Source organism: Amia ocellicauda, chromosome 11 (assembly GCF_036373705.1).
Source record: "Amia ocellicauda isolate fAmiCal2 chromosome 11, fAmiCal2.hap1, whole genome shotgun sequence".
NCBI classification, from domain to species: domain Eukaryota; kingdom Metazoa; phylum Chordata; class Actinopteri; order Amiiformes; family Amiidae; genus Amia; species Amia ocellicauda.
Window position 1 is genome coordinate 4,913,706 of NC_089860.1, and position 20,179 is coordinate 4,933,884.

At 38.5% G+C, this 20,179-nt stretch overlaps 1 protein-coding gene across 1 annotated transcript in view; it reads left to right on the top strand.

Moving 5' to 3' along the window:
- The first annotated feature begins 9,320 nt into the window (after positions 1-9,320).
- Positions 9,321-20,179, top strand: part of prr7 (proline rich 7 (synaptic)) — a 30,249-nt gene continuing 19,390 nt past the window's right edge. Inside the window, exons 1-2 of the mRNA XM_066716425.1 lie at positions 9,321-10,339; positions 16,525-17,414. Coding sequence (XP_066572522.1) covers positions 17,120-17,414 — 295 coding nt within the window. The 5' untranslated portion in view covers positions 9,321-10,339; positions 16,525-17,119. The remainder of the gene's footprint in view (positions 10,340-16,524; positions 17,415-20,179) is intronic.

The following is a 20,179-nucleotide window of genomic DNA, read 5'->3' on the forward strand; positions in this document are numbered from 1 at the left end:
AAACCTGCCTCGTCCACATATATTATGATGCACTGAATCTGCTTCTAGCTCCATGACTCTCAGAAAGAGACAAGACAAAACAATGTAGTACAGTATGAAAAGAAAGGGATCAGTCAATATGATGTAGCACTGTACACTTCCAGATCCAGTACCAATGATAGGATAGTATAGCTTACCTGCACATATTCATATTTCAGTTGTTTTACACAGTCATCCTAATTCTATTACGTTTCAGTAGATGAGAGAGTGCAGAGAGACTCACTCTGTTGATGTTTTGTAATGTGGTGTTATCTGCAATTATGTGGTCCTGCAGTTCTCTGAGTCTGATGCAGTTATTTGCAATTACCATATTTACAATGTGGGTCCCCTGCTCTGGGGTGAACAGTCGATCTCTTACAACAGATACTGGTTTCCTTGCAGTTCTGTAAAAACATTTGAATGGTTTTAGTGATAGATCATTCTCATTATGAAAGTACAGTACGTATTACTGTACCAGTAAGACTACAGCACTTACAGTTACTTACCGGTTCTCATTTCGAAATATATAGATGGTACTTGCAACAGTATAGTGGTCATATTTGGTTGAACCCGTTGCCCAGCCTCCCTCATGCTCATCGCATGGTTGACAACACAGTCAACCACAGTCGTTCTGATTTAATCAGTTATTGTGTTCCTGTCTCCTCTTCCCCGTCCCTGTCCTCTCCTTCTCCCCCATCCTACTTCACCTCTTCCTTCTTCTTCTTCTTCTTCTCCTCCTCCTCCTCCTCCTCCTCCTCCTCCTCTAGTTCTCACCCCTCTTACTCTCTGTCCCATATTGGCCTCCATTGTTGTCCAAACCAAATGTTTACCTGTGGCCTATTTATAGTGCTCAAGCTGTGATTTGTAAGTGAACTCATTATCTAAAAGTGTTTTCACATGTGTCAATGTGGAAAGGCAATTGGCGAAATAGTGTAGCAATGTAGAGACCAATGTTTACAGTTTTGCAAGAAGTGTGTTATTAAATTGCAAACTGAGTGTAAAGCAGAGAACGTGCATTCAGTTTGGCACACTTGGAAATGCATTGGCTACAAGTGTTAATGGTTTCAGAGATAGTGCTTCAAGAATCACTGTTAGTGTTTAAACATTCAAAATAAACTGTAATAGTGTGCTCTTGTCTCCCTGTGTTCTAGTTTCTCATAAAACAATGAACAGCTGCACATGGTTGAATGTTGCTGTGCTTTTGTGTGGCATTCCCACAAGCAGTCATGACAGTGACCGCGAGACAGCGTCACAGATGCTTTGTTGATACCATGTCTTTGAGGGTGGTTTGTAAGCAGTTTCAGTGTTGTCATTCAGAGTGCAGTCACCCATTCACTGCCAGATTTTTGGGTGAACACAAACCCTAAATCAAAAAGTGGAAAGTCACATGACAAGTCATGACGTCCCCTCCTTTGTAAATGTCAAAACACAAGCAGCATTTGGAAATCAGCTAGTCTCCTGTACTGCTACACTAAGTCTGCTTCCCACCCACCATTCCCCAATATCTAGTCATCCAATCGTAGGAAGCTGAGTCATGTGATTCAAATCAGCCCCATTAGTTCATCTTAAGGGGATTTCTTTTTTTAACACCATTGTCCTCCTAGTTCTGAAGTGTGAATCTGATACCTGAATAACATTTGGAATTATACATATGCTGCAAATAGTCAAATTAACTGCTTTTAAAAGGATCAAAGCCATTAGCACTCTTTATTTATTAATTAATGTATTTATTAATTTATCTTTTTATATACATGACTAATTAGTAAGCCGGGAGGGGGGGTATTTTTCCTCCCTTACTTGTGGTTTTCAATGTAAAGGCAGCCTTTTTTTCAATAGTGTGTAACCCTCAAAGTTTGCCAGATCTCTCAAAGACCAAGGCAAGGCCACGAGAAAGAAACTTAAGTGCTTTAGTCTGGAACCAAGAAGACATGCTGGAAGATTTCACGGAAGTAAAAGGGGGTTGAATAGAGTCAGGTCTTCAGTCTTCCTGAATGTAGAGTGATCAGATTCACATAGTTTGTTTTGTTTTTATCTTTAATGGTTTGTTAGGACTTGAATGCTAACACATCAGTACTAAAAAGGGCTTTATGTCTACTGGGTCTTTGTACCAAGACAGTATAAAGCAGCTGACCACGATTGTGTAAGATTAAATGTTTTTCAATCAACAAGACAGCTACGATCTGAGGGAGAAATCCCGTGTCTGTACAGTATACAGTAGGTATAGCTTGTTCAACACTATCTTTCACACTTACCTTGTTAGTGGTTACGGGTTGTTCTGTACTAAGAGGAACTTAAATGTTATAGACACAATTCCTTCTTTATAGATAGAAGGAATCTATCTTTGGTGAACATTCAGATTCTCCTCAATGTTTTTAAAAGCTTTTTAATAATAAATATATTCATAAATAACAACCAGTCAATTAAAGTAATCTGAAGATTGTATTTGTGTAGGATGAGACCTACTAATTACCTCTCTACCAATAACCATCCAATCAATTCAGTCAACACACCTGTTCAGAATTCTTTCAGCTCCTTCAAACGCCGTCCCCTACAAAGGCAGAGAATGTCATGAATTGGTGAGTGGGATTGACGTTAATAGGAAGGGGGTAGCATGAGAAGGTGTCACATTAACAAATAGGACTGAATACCTTCTTAAAAGCATGTGAAAATGCATTGGAAGCCAAATCCAGATTCTCGAGTCACGTCCCAAAAGTTACTGAAGAGCGAACAGCAGTCAGCTGGCGTTTGTGTGTCGTGCTGGTGGTGGTGACAGCAGCGCGCATGGTGGTGGTGGATCTCGCTATTTGATCTTCAGTGTAATTTTAGCTCAGCAGCTGCTCACATGATTTTCTGCATCCCAGTTCATAGTCCTGCCCTTCCAGGACTAAGAACAGAACTGGCGGAACGTAGTAGACATACAAGGTATCTCAAAAATGATTACTGCATTTACAATATGTTACAAATTACTGTTGTTGCTGTGTGGAGTTGAACAAGTATGAGCCCTGATTGGCCCTGCCAGTACATCCCATTTTCCTGGTCTATGTTTTAGCACAGCGTGAGCTAGAGAAAAATCAGGCTTGATGAATCTCAGGAAGGTAGGAAACAGTGCTCCCTCGTAATGATGCCCATTGCAGGTTGTGGGCTGTATAAAAACCAAACTAAATTGTCTGGTGATGGACTGATGTCCTGTTCAGGGTGTACCCTGCCTTGTGTCCTGTGTCCATTTGGCTTAGGCTCTGACTCCCAATTACCCTGCATGGATGAGGTGGGTATTGAAAATGGATGGATGGCTATTTTGAGTATGAACACTTTGATTGCTATGTTGAATTCAGGGGGTTAACTTAAGAAACAATCTGTTATTCAGTTACTTCTAGGGGAATGCGAGGAGTCTGTGTGACATCACAGTCAGCAGGCCCCCACACCCCATTTTAACTCTGAGAGGGAGTTGTTACAGGGGAACGAGTAACAACAGTAACGTCACACAGACTTCTCACATAGACTATAGCAATTGAATTCGATCGCTTTATACATTAGAAATTCTTGGATTCCTAATCATTGAAGCTTGAACTCCAGAATGTGATATAGGCAAATAATTAACACATAATCATATTATTATTATTATTATAATTAACTGCTAACAGCAAGGTTACCTATTGTAATGTGCACAGGGTCTAAGGAGGCAGGGTCTAATCCAACAGACTTAATTTAACACAGAACAGGTACACAGGAACAATGCTTGGCTGGAACGACACTGGTATAACTTGCACCCACTCTCTGCACTGAAATAAACTGAAAACTCTTGTGCGGGAAACGGTCAACCCTATTCATTACCTTGTGCCCGGTGACTGGCTCCCCCAATCACGGTGTCCCCCCATGTTCCCACACAGGGCCAACCCCTGACCCTGTAAGTAATTAAACACATACACCCAGTTAACAAGCATAACATGAAGCTTACATGAACATATATCCCCCTCAGTCCCAGATCGCTACAATATATATTAATAATGTTTTATTATGTTTGCAAATATTAAGCAATTTGTAGTAAGCTTATTAATGGTATATATTACATTAATAGATATGAGTATATTACATGTTTCTATTATTGAAATCTACAAGCAGTTAACATTTATATTAATTAGCAGTTAATAGCAAAACAAATCGGTTTATACATGTATGCATTACCTAATTATTAACGCAATAATAACTAACCCAATTACCCTGCAACAAAACAACACCTAATGGATTAAGTTAACTATGCCAATAACAAGAAAATAAATATGTACAGTAACATGTTTTTTTCAGAAACTTGATAACAATGAATACAGGCCCCTTAAAATAAAGTGTGACCAGATGTATTAAAAGTATGTGCTGTATCTGCTACACATTCGGAACACACAATAGCAATGCAAAACTGAACTTGAATGTTCTGCGTGCAATCAGATTTATCTTTCTAGGCAGATGTTTTGACTGAAGGAACCATTGAAGCCTGTTTTGAAAACCTGGTGTCCCACAAGCATTATATTCTTGATGGTTTGTCTAAATGGAGCCCACTGTAGTCCATTTCTCCTGCGTGTACGGCCTGACTTCCATCATCGGTTGGTGTTCCTGAGGTTTTACTAGGTCATCTCTCTTCCCAGACTTCTGGAATCCAATGAAAGAGATTGAGTATACAGCTTTTCCTCATGGCTTTATAAACCAGAAATTTAAATTCAACAAGCTGACAGATATGTTAAGTGGTCTCTTAATTTTTTCCATAGCTATATGATGGAGCCATACATACATACATATGATATCTGTAGATTAATGTATTATTATTTTTATTATTAATAATAATAATAATAATAATAATAATAATAATAATAATAATAATAATAATAATAATGTTATTATTATTAGTGTCACACAGTCTCTCCTGTGATTGTTATCTTTATATAACACACAACTAGAGATCATTACAATAAATATAATTCATTCAAAGCCAGACTTGCGACGCTAATTTATTAGATTTGTGTCTCCTACTCATGTAATAGGGACATTAAAGCAGTGAAATTCTCGCAGTGGGGAGTTGTCATGGCAATAACCTGGATTGCACTTTAAGTTCTGTCCCATGGAAAAGGCTGTTAGAAGTCTCCATACTGGATTCAGAAAGGCCCACTGTGACTCTCTCTTTTCCTTTCCCCAGCCTTCAGTGTGTTATTACATAACAGAAATCCTCTTCAATGCCTGAAAATCTCCTTATCTAAGGCTGCTTGTTGTTGTTTTCCTCAGAGGCTTCTCCTGAGAAAGATGCCTTTAGTTTATCTGAATTTCAACACGGTAACATTTAAATAACTACACTGAACATAGCTTCAACATTGTTATAATAGATAAAGGAACTTGTAATGTATACTAACAATATTGCTTGTATATATAACATGTAAGATGCAAATGACATCCTAAATAACACACACACACACACACACAATATATCATCATCAGCCTATATTGATCCACTGCTGGATGAAGTCTCCCCAAGAGGTTTACACTTAATTTATACCTTCCCTTTTCCATTTTACTGCTGCAAAGTTTATTATTAGATTTGTCCATCTTTTATGTGGTCTTCAAGGTCTGTTCTAATGTCTTGGGATCCATTCAATAGCTTCCCTTGTCCATATCTCTTCTTCTTTAAATGTGTCCACCCCATAGCCATTTTAATATTTTCGCTGCTTCAATTATGTCACATATTGTTGAGTACATAGTTACACAAGAGTGTTTTCTGTTTCTTACTGATGCTGATTATCTTCTTGGACACCTGTGATTGATTCGGTTTAGAGATTATTATTATAGATTGTTTTTGATTTGAATGTAGTTGGAAGAGAAACCAATAGGCCAAAAATACACTGACTGTACATCATTGAAGTATTCAGCAAATCATTTTTTTTCTAAGGTGTAACAGTTAAACTGGGTCAAGTCCAACAAAGATCAGTAACAAATCAAATAATGACTAATGACGTTGATGGCAGTTGGATATTTCTTTTTCTCTTTTAAAAGAATCACATCAAAAGGAAATAAAGGAGCAGCGAACACATAACACAGAAGGAAGTGTACATCTGACAATGTTAAATGTCAGAGGTCTGTTTCAATGACTGTGCCGAACAAGCGCATCTTTATGACAGAAAAGCTGGGAATAAACAAGAAGGCCAGTGTTAGTCTCTGGGGGGGTCTGGAAAGGGTAGTGACTAATCAGTGCTCATATATTGAAGCTCTGAGAGAGAAAGAGACAAGAAAAATGACTCAAGACTTTTCCTAGATTGTGCCAACAGTTGAACAGCAATATACATATAAAAATGTACGACTCACACACACCCACCCAAGGGGTGGAATACAAGAAGGGATTACGAAAGAGTATTAGCAGAACTGTATAACATTCTAAAGGCCACAATTTGGAACTTTGGTTGTAAATTACTACATGACCATGACCAAAATCCTATGTGTGGTGTAGCACCCTATTAGCCTAGAATGTAATATCAGGCCTTGGTTTCTTTGCAAGCAGTAGAATTTAATTTTCACTGTGTATAAGGCAATCACTGGGCTTTCAAGTGTTTTATTTCTTCCCTGCTAATGGATTGTAGCAGAAGTTGAGTGTTGTTTTGAAGGGTGCCGTGACTGTCAGTATGGACTGTGATATTTTGGAATTCCTGCATTGAAATGTTGTGATACCAGCCTTCATTGCCACAAATCTGAGATTGGTTCAAGACATGTTCAAATCATTTCATGGCCCTGTTTAGATACCTACAAGAACAGCTCTGGGTCCTTCTAAAATGAACACAAAGACTAACTTCTCTCACTGTCCTAGAAATGATATTGTTGGAGGAATGGAGTACTTATCTTCCAGTCTTCTAATAAAATGACTGCAGCAGTCATTTCATTCAAGGGTTAGGCCTGGTCCTTGTTAAAGGACACATTGTGAACATATCTGTTTGTTGTCTCAAAATTTTTCATCATTTGATGTGGTGTGTGTGCGCGTGTGTTTGTGCATGTGTGTGTGCGATTCCTGAAGATTCCTGAAGGCTCAAATTCAGTTCCTGGAGAGCCACTGCTATCTTCTGTTTTTATATGCTTTATTATTCCAACTAGGGCATTCTATTAATTTATAAATCTCTGTAACTGATCGATTATACAATGTTGTTATAAGGTATTTTACACTGCGTTTACACTGCAAGGTCGTACCTACATGTCTTTGGTCTGACTGCCAGCATGATTCTTATCAACACTACGTGTCATGTTTATACTGTGGACGGACCTAAGCTGTTTTAGTCATACCTCCTAATTACAATAAGTGACACCAGGATCACGACCCATGAACGTCAAGATTTCTCCTCCCACAAAGACGGAAGTGTACAAAAAAGACAACAAACACCTTGCTAGTTTGCTGCTGTTCTGCAGAGGTTAATCTGAGTACATTCATTACAAAGATTCATGCTCAAAGGAGATCAAGGGATAAAGTAACGTGCTGAAAGAAAAACACCATTACCAACAAAAGCAGCAAAGAGAGAGAGAGAGAGAGAGAGAGAGAGAGAGAAAGAGAGATGTCTGCATTGTGGCATAAACTGTTTAAGACATTAGTACAGAGTTGACAGCTTAAAAGACTGTCTTCAAGTTTGACTACCTAAAATATGAATTGCAGCTTGCAGAAAAGTTTTACCACTTCACCAGATAATCTGACTAATAAAGAAACTCCAAGCATGGTTAGAACAAAAGTGAGAAGATACTGGGGCCATCCAGTGACTGATTTTGGGAGCCTTGAAAGTGGATGAAATCCTCCCTAAAATGTATTATGTTTATTATTATTATTAATATATATATTTTTTATTATTATTATTTTTTTATTATTATTATTTCTTGGCAGACGCCCTTATCCAATTATCAGTTGTATATACCTTTTTTACATAACTGCATGTGATTTTTGTCAGTTGAGTTTCTCCTTGGAGATTTTTCCTCTCCTTATGTGTGGAAATTCTAAGTTAGAAAGATAGTCCAGTAATCTCCTTACCATATGGGGACTGGTGCAACTCCAGATAAACAATAAGAAAAGGTATTCCTGAAGAACATGTAGTGCCCACAGGCATAGTGGTGAAAGTATTTCATATGAGAACCCAAGAGCCAATGTGATATCTATGAACTCAAGTTTAAGTTAGATTTCAGAAAAAGCTCAAAACATGAGGGTGGTTTCATTGCATCAATCTTCTAAGGAAGAAAACATATTTCAAATAGCTGAGACTAGGCAAGCCATCAAATATTTAGATCCTGAAATGAATAGGCCTAAATTATTAATATTTACTGAAACCCTCACCTTTAGTACATCATACAGTCAAATAAATGTGGGACAATGTATGTGTAGTATACATTTAAGATACATTTCTGCCAGTCAACTTACATATTTTACATTCCTTCTTGTGTTTTTAAATCCCTGCAGGACTTTTTCGGCCTACAGTTGTCTGGTGATGAAAGTATAAGATATAAAAAAACAGAAGGCCATTTCGTCCATATTGTTTGTTCAGTTTCTAGTACATTATTGATCTGATCTGCTTCTTGAAGGGTCTCAGTGAGGTAGTTTCCAAGATAGGATTCATACTTTCTTCTAACCCCACAAGCTAAATAAAGAAGCAGCTCCTATTTCCGGTCCTTACACTTGCTGTTTAGCTTCCATTTGATCTTTCATTTGTGTTTTACTTTGCTGAGTTTGTAGAAGTTGTGTGGTTTAACTTTCTTTAGTTGCTTTCTGGACTGAATTCAATAACCAAAACCTGAAATGATTCTGAATAGCCAAACCTAAGTATTGTCTTCCAGATTGAGTTGTTTTCACAAAAGTTTCAAATGTAATGTCAACCACAAGTAGGGGAAGGGGTAACCCATTGCAAGGATATGACTATCTCTAACCTGGGCACTTTCATTTTCACACTCACTTTCAAATGGCTTAAATGTATGTTTTTCAGCAAAAGCACGTTGAATAATAATAATAATAAAAAGATAATAAGACAAGTCGAATTTTAAACTAACTGCTTTTAATCAACAGGTCGAAATGCCAGTATGCCAGGGGGAGCCTATATGAAAACGGTATGGGTGTGTGAGTAGCAGCTTTAAAATTGGTGCTGTTATACAGTGCTCAGTGGAAGAGGAAAAAAACAAACGTAGCCTATATCTCGGTAACAGATTGCAATGCCGTGAGGTGTAGTACATGGTTAAAAAGGAGGAGCCAGACATTGGAGAGAGAATTGATGATAAGTCCGCTGTCTATAGCGCAGACACGACAACACACAGAGCTGCTCTCGGTGCCGAGGTCGACAGGAGGCAGAGAGGGGGTGGGTTGTGTGTTATTACACAAGACCTGGGGGAGGGAAACGTTTTATTCACGGAGAGGTAATCCGACTGAGTTTCCAACAGCGACACCGTGTAACATGCGTGCTGGGGGCAATGCAAAATAAATAATTATAAGCGGCTGTGTTTCTGTCAAATGTATTGAGGAGACGGCGCCTCTGTTGTCTTTCTGACTGACTAGAGAAGCGGCAGGAGCTGCAGCCGGACCCGGGGACCTGACACAACTGCAGCTGGGTGTATCACAAGGGCGCTTCCAATTAAAGCCAATTGACTTGGACCTGCCGTTGGCACTAGTAGCTTCTGAAGGGGCTACGGGTTTTCCCAACCAAACAAACGCTGCAGCCGGGAGAGGCAGGCGAGTCCATGGATGCAGATAACGTTTTGGATGGCAATACATATCTATTGGATATACCCATTGAAGTGTTATAAACCCCGGTGTGAAAGAGGAATGCCAATGATGCTTCGAGGTCCGCCAGCCGCCAGACCGAATCATACATTTACATACAGGTTGACACGACAGGAGAAAACACCCACACCTGCTTTGCATGTTCAGTAATTTTAATGGACACAATATCATGTACTACCCGAAGACGATAGTTTACTCGCCATGAGTAACTGTGCAGTGTTAACGGCGTAGCGTAGCTCAGAGCACTACCGCTGAAATTAAGGCTCGCTGCACCTCACCAAGTATGGCTGTAATAATGCTGAATGTGATACCGTGGACACCAGGTGATATCTTGCCTATGTAGGTATCTGCTTAGAATCGTGGCATTGGTTTTAGGCTTCATTCAAACCCCTTGGTCCACAGCGCGTCACCGTCCACCGAGTTATAAGTAGACTGGCGCGGTGCCGAGTCCCTGCCCAGGCGGGAGTCAGGCTGGAGTTCCTGCAGACGCCGCCGCCGCCGCCGCCACAACCAGACGGTGTTTCCGAAGCGCTGGACGGAGAAGCGGGTTAAGATAAGGTGCGTAGCTTCTTTTAACTCTTCCAGGATCACCAGATTGTTGTTTCGATAGTCACTATATATATATATATATATATATATATATATATATATATATATATATATATATATATATATACTGTTCGTGCTCACCAATGTTGCCTCAGGTTAGTACAGAGTGTAAGTTCTGTAATCATGAACTACATTATCCATATCGTTAGCAGGTGGTCTTACAGTCTCTAAGGGTTCAGCCCTCCAAGTTGGGATATCGGGCACCCCTGGTGTATGCAATTAACTGGACTGTTTTTTTTAGCTCTTGAACATTGCAACAACATCTGACGTGTGCCTGTGTTTAGTTTACTGGTTTACTTTTTCATTAGGGAAAAGGTTTATTTTGGAAGCTTTGCTGTTCTGTCTTCTGTCATGTACTTGATGTAAGCTCTACTAAATATAGACAGACCCACAATTGAAATCACACACTATGACTGAATCATTGATAGGCTTCCTTCTGTGATTTTAAATTGCAGTGCTGATTTCAATTGAATATTAATATTTGGATATATATGGCAGGGACCGCTATTTTGACTCCTATGATAACACCAGGCATGTTGGCCAAGAAAATGACATTTGTTATTATATTGATCCTTCTGGTCTAGAGTTTTCAAGATGTAGGCTATGTCTTCTATATGTATTTATGTACACAAATGTCTACAAAATATATAATAAAAGGTTATTATAGAAGAGGAGCCCCCAGGATGAAGCCTGGAGATCACAATGTTGAATAATTTCAATGTCTGCTCAAGTGTACTACCTCGTCGGTCGGTTTGGAATGGAAATTAGAAGCATCTTAGCCCTCGAACTTTGGCCTTCACTGAACATTCACCTATATCGGGACAAGTTATTATCAGTTTGATATGTGCTTACTTTATCAAGTTTACTAATAAGCCTTTGCTTTTAGACTGAATGAGTTTGAGAATGTGCCTCTTGCTTTCCTGGACTGCTTAGGATTTGACCTCAGATGGACTTTTCATGAATGCAATGAGTCAGACAGTGTTTAGATGGGTCTTGAGGAAATTCCAACACTGTCCATGAGACAGCTAAGCATCAGTATCCCTAACATAGCTCATCATCAAATATATGAGAAAAGATCGGTGCTGTGAAATGTTTGTTGTTTTCTTGCTGAATAAGGAAGGATTAGATCTGGGCACCAATAAAAAATGCCATCACTGACCCTGGCTATATTAAAATCAATAGCTGCGACACAGAGATAATACAATTGAGACATAAGGCCAAGCACAAAAGGCAGCATGCCTGCTGAGTAGCTGGGCTTATTGCGTCATGTACACATCTGAAAGATGCTCATGCAAAAATGCTGATAGGGGTGGGGAGCACTATGGGGGAAATTGTGCAGTTTAATATGGCAGAGCTTGGATATACATTACATTGGGTAGCTTTACCAGGAAACATGCTTTGCCTGAGTGATCTTTTCCTGCCAATAGCCTGGGCTAAGTTACACTTTTGAACTCAACAACCTAATGAACAATGTTATCAAAGTAGAGCACTAAATGTGCAATACAGGCAGGATAAAGGGCATGAGTATATGTGAATAATAATAGTAATACATTATTAATTATGGTGTAATTATTTTTATTACATAAGGACATTGAAAAACTATGAAAAAGTAAGAAGCATTGCAGACATGTCAAATTAATTATGCTATTGTATGCTTTGAGAGATCATGAAAGGAATGTCAGCCAGTCCTTTCTTCCTGTCAAAGCAAGAAAAGCATTTATCCTCTAGGTGGTAATGTCGGGACTGTGGTATGAACCCTTGACTGAAAACTACAATGATAACCCTTTGGGAATGTGATTGTGTTGTATATTACAGCTACCCTCAGGGGATAGAACTGTAGATAGCATAGTCTGAATGCCTACATGGAATTCTGCAGAAGAAACAGTTGCTGTTGAATGGGAATTAGAAGAATCTGGATGAGCAACTCGGGCAGTACAGAAATGCCTATTAGCTTATACTTTTCTACATTAGAAGGTTCCAGGTTACTAATGGGTATTAATGGCCTATGAGGTTAATTCTGTAGTTTCCGTAAAATTCTTTCATTCCTTGTCAGCGATATTTAATTTTGAAGGTCACACAGATGAGCATGTACTCCAGTGGCCTTCGAAAGTGGCAAAGCCGCCACAGCATCTCAATCACAGAGAAACTCACAAAAGATGTCAGTGTGGAAGTATATAAAAGTATTCGGGGTGGATCTTGGTGTGGTGGGTGTATCATCCTTTCCAAGTGTTTTGGTTAACATGCTGGTGTTTATTTTTCTCATTAAAAGGATATCCAAATGATTTGATCTTAATGGAAATGCATTTGTCATGTGCCAAAGACAATTTGTAGCCTACCTCCCCATTGTTTTACATGAAGCACTTGAAAAAGTTGAATTACCTGTTGTGACTAAATATTTACAAGATTTCTGGAGGTATGAAAATCTGAAGACAAGAAGATAGGAAAGTGGAAAGGGATTCTTACAAGCATAATCAAATTAATTTATAAAAGGAGATGCTTTATTTTTTCTTTTAATTAAGTTCAGCTAAATAAAGACATATACTGAGGAAATGCACATTTTAGTGACTCAAGAGAATTCTACAGAATTTTACGTAGGCTATTTAATGTGCTGCTTCACATTGTACTTTGATGCAGACTTATTTCTTGTCCACACTGAATATGTCTTTTCTGTAATAACCACCATGAAAACCCCAATACTTTTTTAATATATATATATATATATATATATATTTTTTTTTTTTTTTTTTCACACTTTTGGAAACAAGGCCAGCTTTACCTGCTATGAATTTGTCCAAAGATAGGTTGAACAATGCTGTAAAATAACTTGCCTTTGATTATTCAAGCATTTAGCACTTTCTTCTAGGAAACCCAGTTATAATAAACCCAAATATCAAACAGCAGTTTTAAAAAAAAATGCTGCATTGTATTCCTCTATGTGCCACTACAGTGCATACATGACTATCTTCGTCATGACAGCGTGGCGTTGAACTTTTAAAATGAAAGATCATGTTTTCTTGTTTTTCTAAACTGATCTTTAAACTATCTAAACCTGATGGTTATGGCTGCTTACAAAGACTGTGGTGGCTGTCTTTAGCTATTCCGTTGAATGTAATTGCTGGGCTTCAGCACTGAAGTATACTTAAAAACTGAAAGCATGTGACTTGACTTCCACAGTGGGGCAGTAAAAGGTTCTATTATGCAATGCTATACAAATTGGCTAACCTGAGTCATGAAAGGCTATCATTTGGCACTAGGCCTACATACATTTCCTTCAGTCCAATATATTTTTTTCTTTACAGCAGATCATTCACTGTTAGGCCAGATCAAAGGAAAATAACAACCTAGCCATCAATCAAAAATTGAAAACACAGCCCATGACTGCAGGTTTGGATTAGGCAGGAGGAAGGGAAAAAATCCTCTGTCCAACAAAAAAAGCCAGCTGAAAGGTGGGCCAAAATATTGATTGGTCTGTGCCTTTATCTGTGCAGTTAAACACAATGACAAAATAAAAGAGTTGGAATTTATAGAGCTGGAAAATCAAATGCATCTGTGTTGAATTCCTGAGCAAAGTTCATCAGCAAGAAGGGTTGCAAACAAATTCCAGGGGAGTGTAATGCAAAATAAGGTTGCAAAATATTGCAACCGCTAAGTAGTATCTGTACAGTCTTATAGAGTATAACATGTATGTTTAATGTATGTGTATAGTAACAGATCCCTGAAGAAATAGAAAAATCCTGTCCACACTGTTTTTTAGTAAAAGACAAAGTCCACAAGCAAATATGGTTTCAGTGAAAATACATTTTACTTATTTTTGGAACAGATCCCTCCCATATTAAAATGAGCAGGCCAGTACTAGGTCTTCGACAATCAGCTTTTTTTTCTTCTTTTAAACCAAGGCAAAACAATAATAGGATGTATGTTACTGCCCATTTTTAATATAGTAAGGATTATTGTTTGTTATCATAAATTTAGTCAGAATCTTAAAGCGTAAGCAGTACAATTTCTTAATTCATGGTTTTATGTGTCTTTGTAAGAAACATTCCACTTTTCCAGATTTATTCAATCATATGCAGTTTTGAACTTTTAAAACTTAAACATTTTAAACTTCCCAAATAATGGCTGATGTCAAGAACTGTGAAGACGGCACTATTCTTTTCTACTTTCCAACAACAGAGGAGATTAATGCTCAGTGGATATTGTTTGTGCAAGTAATCAATCCTACATTAGAGAAAATAAAAATAAAAATCTGCAATCTGATGTGTCACTTTGATCGCAGTGTATTCCAACATTTAGGCTACATCACTTGATCATGCTACTAACCTACGCTAGTTTGTATGAATTGGCTAATGCACAATAATGTATGTTAAATGTCCACAAGGAAAATAGTAACTTTCTTATTCCAGTACAGTACAATCTGCACAAAGTAATTTGTTTTGCCTTTTGTAATAAAGGGGTCATTTTAAATAAATGCTTTCCTCACCCAGTTAAAAAAAACATATATATAATATATTAAAAAAATCTTATGACCATAATGATCAAAGTTATTGCTTGTAGATATTATGTTTTCCCACTTTCCTCCACATTAATATCAGTAATGATGCTACATGTATTTCTCTGGATTGAGGGGCTGCCTGGCACGGTGGGCTGCGCAGAAGGGGTAATGGGGGTGGACCACTGGCAGAGCTCTGTCTCCAGTGTCCCAATGCATAGATCCATCTCACTCCTCCCTCCTTCCTCACATACTCTGTTTCCAAACACATCTGCAGTCCATGTGTTTCTGCTACCTCCTCATGCTTTTCCCATTGATACAGTATTTTGTACAGTATCAAGTTTTTTCGAAACTAATAAAAAAAGGTAACCCAACAAAACAACCCCACACAATAAAAAATGTAGTGTAACATATCAACAAATTCTGTTAACATATAAACAAATAAATGTGTACCTAGGTTGTTTTTTTGTTGTGTGTTTTTGTCCAAATCCGGTTCTTTTGTAGTGTTTCCGCTATCCAAGAAGTTATGAAACAACACATCCTGAAAAACTGAAGGAGCATACATGCTGGGTTTTAACATCGGTTATTAATTGGGGAGTTGCTTATGTGATAGAATCAATTTGTAAGAGTGGTATGTATTATACCCTATAACAACTTCGACTGAGACCTGAAACTGTGATTTTAGGAATCGTGCTACTTAGGCTGTAAGAGAGAATTAAAAATGTACTTGAAATGGCAAGAATTTGTATTCTGATGTGGGAGTTTGGGTGTGTTGTTTCCTGTCAAATGCTAACAGAGATCTGTCAGAGAAAAACTGTTATAAATCATTGCTCTGGTTTGGATGTACAGAGAAATGTGGCCCACGGGGAATGAAAATGTAAATCGGGTGACGCAAAGAATTAAGTCGCAGTTAAATATAATTCAGCAAGGCATCTGAAGAGTTTTTGAATAGTGTTAAATAGCAAAACTGCAGTGAATAATAATAATAATAATAATAATCATAATAATCATAATAAAAATATAACCAGTTTAAAGCGGCAATGACTTTTCACTGTGAATAGTATAAACAGCTAATATTCTATTTTTGTATTTTTTGAAATGTCAGATTCATCATCATACAACAAGGCCAGAAGCGGCTCTGTTACTGTATAGCAGTGTCTGCAATTTACTGTGGGAGTAGCCTATTTATTTTTCCATGGTGTGAAATTTACCTTTACGCTATAATACAAACCCAAGGTGAGCAGTTTCAATTACCAATTGAGCATATAAAGAATGAACAATGAGAGTTTCTGATACAATATAATTACCACCTTTGCCTGTTCATCATGAGCTAATAACTTGCTAAGTGTTGTTTCAGACAGGTTTATGAGCACAACAGTTCATTTAGTGAGTTGAGGTCAGGCTGAGCAGAGCTATTGCTACATGTCTTGTCAAAAACACGCCTTAAGTGGACACATTTAAAAGGCATATTACAAAAAGTATTTAATTAAGAGCTCAATAGTTCTAAGCAATTAAGAGTTTTGTTGGAATGTAAACAATTAGTCAGAGGCCCCTCCCCTCCTCCCGAACCAGGATTGGAAGAGATGCACTAAGTTCGTATGTTTGTATGATTTGCATTATAATTTTATTTTTATTTATTTTCCAGCTCAATTTGGAGTTCACTTTACACAGACCCACGCAACATTCAGCCAAGATCTTAAAAAGTGTACGTTTTACAGAAACTCACCTTGACTGGAAGCCAACATCATTTGACCTGGTGAAAGCAGCGGTCTGAGATAAAGATCTTTCCATTGTTGTTGGGGTTGCAGCTGTGCTGTAGGAGGCACTTTTCCTCTCACCTCCACTTCCTTGGGTCTGTGAGCTTGGTGCCTTTCAGTGACAAGGGTTCTGTGGGCATATGAGCTCGCACCACAGTAAGCAAGAGGAATGTGTCTGAGAGCCCTTCTCCAAAGTGCAGAACACCTGAGAAGAAGAGATGTAAAACAGGGCAAGAAACTGATATTAATTTGTGGACTTCATAGAACTTACTTAGTATATCACATTTAGTTTTAAAGTGAGTATTTTGTATATGACCCTTTAATCTTGATGATATAAAAGAAACAAAACGCAACGCAGAAGCAGCATTTCTTGGAAAGACCCTACCAATCAACTGGCCTGGGGATTCTTAGCAGAGGGAAGTTTTGTGTTCGGGAGGTCTGGATGCGGGTTGGGTGTTGCAGCAGAGAAGTCGCCAGGCCAGTATGGTGATGTCCCAGGGCACCTACACTTTCCTGACCTGCTTTGCTGGGTTCTGGCTGGTGTGGGCTCTCATCGTCATGCTCTGCTGCTTCTGCAGTTTCGTCCAACGTAGGCTGAAGCGACGTCGAGAGGAGCGGCTAAGGGAACAGAGCCTGCGAGCGCTGGAAATGGACCCCCTGGCCTACAGAGGCTACCCGCCCCGAGAGCCCCCCCAGTTCTGTGCCCCACCCCAGGGCATGCCCCCTCAGATTCAGTCCCCTCAGCCCATACCTCCAGGATCCTGGACCAACCCACAAGGTACACTCATCTTAACATGCATATCAGTCCTTACCTTTTTCTTCGGTGCACCTTCTTTAAAGCAAGCAGGGCCACACTGTTTTTCATGCTCGCCACCTGCCTACCTAAATCTTCTCATTAGTTGCATAATTCTATCAAGTCATGTGTTGTAATTTAACAGATGAGATACAATAGAGTTCATCCATTCTTATGTGACACATTTACCATCCAGTTGCTGTTTTTCTAGGATTATTTTGGTACAAATGTGGATACAGGACAATGGCATAACCGTTTAAGTCTTGTGAAGTCTGAAAATTTGCCTTTATTTGTATATTTCCACAGACAGATCTATAGATCTAATATAACTATACATGCTTCTTTCCTTCATTGTCACAGGTTGTTACTGTAGCTCATAAAAGCAGCAAACTGCTAGATGCTGATTGCAATTCATGATTAATCTGCAGCTCAGCAACTCTCAGCAACTCTCTTGCTATTTTCCTACATTTCCTTTTGTTAGTTTTGCTTCTGTAAACCTTTGCACTTCCTATCATAAAATGGATAGAAACAAATTGCTCTAGGGCGAAAACAAAAGCAAAGCTTTTGACGTCTAAGGATTTATATCTACTAGAGCTCATAGTCCAGGGTTGACCAATCATTGTTTCTTCTGGTTTTTGTTTTATCCAATTGGTTAACTACTCAAATTAAATTAAATGACTTATCTGAATCAGACAAATTACTGTATGTGTAAGTTATTCAGTGTTTAGAGAGGCTTATATAACCGGGATTGTGGTTTTCCAGGAACAGGGTTGGCCCTAGAATTAAGGATTCATTGAAAACCCAAAAGCCCAGCCATGTAAAAATGACAATGTGAGACACCACAAAGCACAAAGTGGAGCAGATACAAACACAACAGTAATTTATCTGGAAGCTTTAGCTTGTGTATCATACTTTGTATGTGTTGTTTTGTGGCATCAGAGACCAAGTGATTTGTTGCCTGTGGGTACTTATTAAAATCTGCATGACATTATTTAGATCTAGATTTGTGGATGTCCAGATACAATATACAATAATTTTTTTAAATCTTTGCACAGATAAACCTTAGCTTTTCTAACATTTATTTACAGTGCATCCGGATAGTATTCACAGCGCTTCACTTTTTTCACATTTTGTTATGTTGCAGCCTTATTCCAAAATGGATTAAATTAATTATTTTCCTCAAAATAAACAACGTGAAAGAAGATTGTTTGAAATCTTTGCAAATTTATTAAAAATAAAAAACAAAAAAAGCACTGTACATAAGTATTCACAGCCTTTGCCATGACACTCAAAGTTGAGCTCAGGTGCATCCTGTTTCCACTGATCATCCTTGAGATGTTTCTACAACTTGATTGGAGTCCACCTGTGGTAAATTCAGTTGATTGGACATGATTTGGAAAGGCACACACCTGTCTATATAAGGTCCCACAGTTAACAGTGCATGTCAGAGCACAAACCAAGCCATGAAGTCCAAGGAATTGTCTGTAGACCGCCGAGACAGGATTGTATCGAGGCACAGATCTGGGGAAGGGTACAGAATAGTTTCTGCAGCATTGAAGGTCCCAATGAGCACAGTGGCCTCCATCATCTGTGAATGGAAGAAATTTGGAACCACCAGGACTCTTCATAGAGCTGGCCGCCCAGCCAAACAGAGCGTACTGGGGAGAAGGGCCTTAGTCAGGGAGGTGACCAAGAACCCGATGGTCACTCTGACAGAGCTCCAGCGTGTCTCTGTGGAGACAGGAGAACCTTCCAGAAGAACAACCATCTCTGCAGCACTCCACCAATCAGGCATGTATGGTAGAGTGGCCAGACGGAAGCCACTCCTCAGTAAAAGGTACATGACAGCCCGCCTAGAGTTTGCCAAAAGGCACCTGAAGGAAACAAAATTCTCTGGTTTGATGAAACAAAGATAGAACTCATATCTGGAGGAAACCAGGCACCACACCTGAGCTCAATTTTGAGTGTCATGGCAAAGGCTGTGAATACTTATGTACATGTGCTTTTTTTATTTTTAATAAATTTGCAAAGATTTCAAACAAACTTCTTTCATGTTGTCATTATGGGGTATTGTTTGTTTGTAGAATTTTGAGGAAAATAATGAATTTAATCAATTTTGGAATAAGGCTGCAACATAACAAAATGTGGAAAAAGTGAAGTGCTGTGAATACTTTCCGGATGCACTGTATTTATAAATGCATACAGATATTTTCACCATTCTGTTGGCAAACACAGCAAAATGATCTTCTGGATTCCTCATTTAGGTCTATATAAAAAAAAAAAAAAAGACAAAGCATCAGCTTGATATTGAAGTGCAGATATGGTCACTTTGCAATAGATATATTAATACATCAATGAAAAATCATAATTACCCTATAATAGAAAAATGAACAACAAAAAAATGTTTTTAAGAATAATCATATTACTGTCCACTGTCTTACTATATGACTGACAACATAGAAAACTACTCTGTAATTGTGATCACATGTTCAATAAATAATAGAGTTTGTGGCATAGAGACAGGGCAGGCAGATGCTGCTCACACAGTCAGAAATGTGTCGGAAGGAGATGACAGCTGGTCAGAGAGATCAATCCCAGAAGGCTAAGGGGGCACTCTTTTCAAGGCTAGTGGGCACCATTCTGACTGACATGCATGGCTGAGGAGAGGCAGGGATGGAGAAAGAGGGAGTGAGGTAGACAGTGAAGACTGCTGGTTGGAAAGAGTCTAATATCTTGCAGCTGTTCCCTTT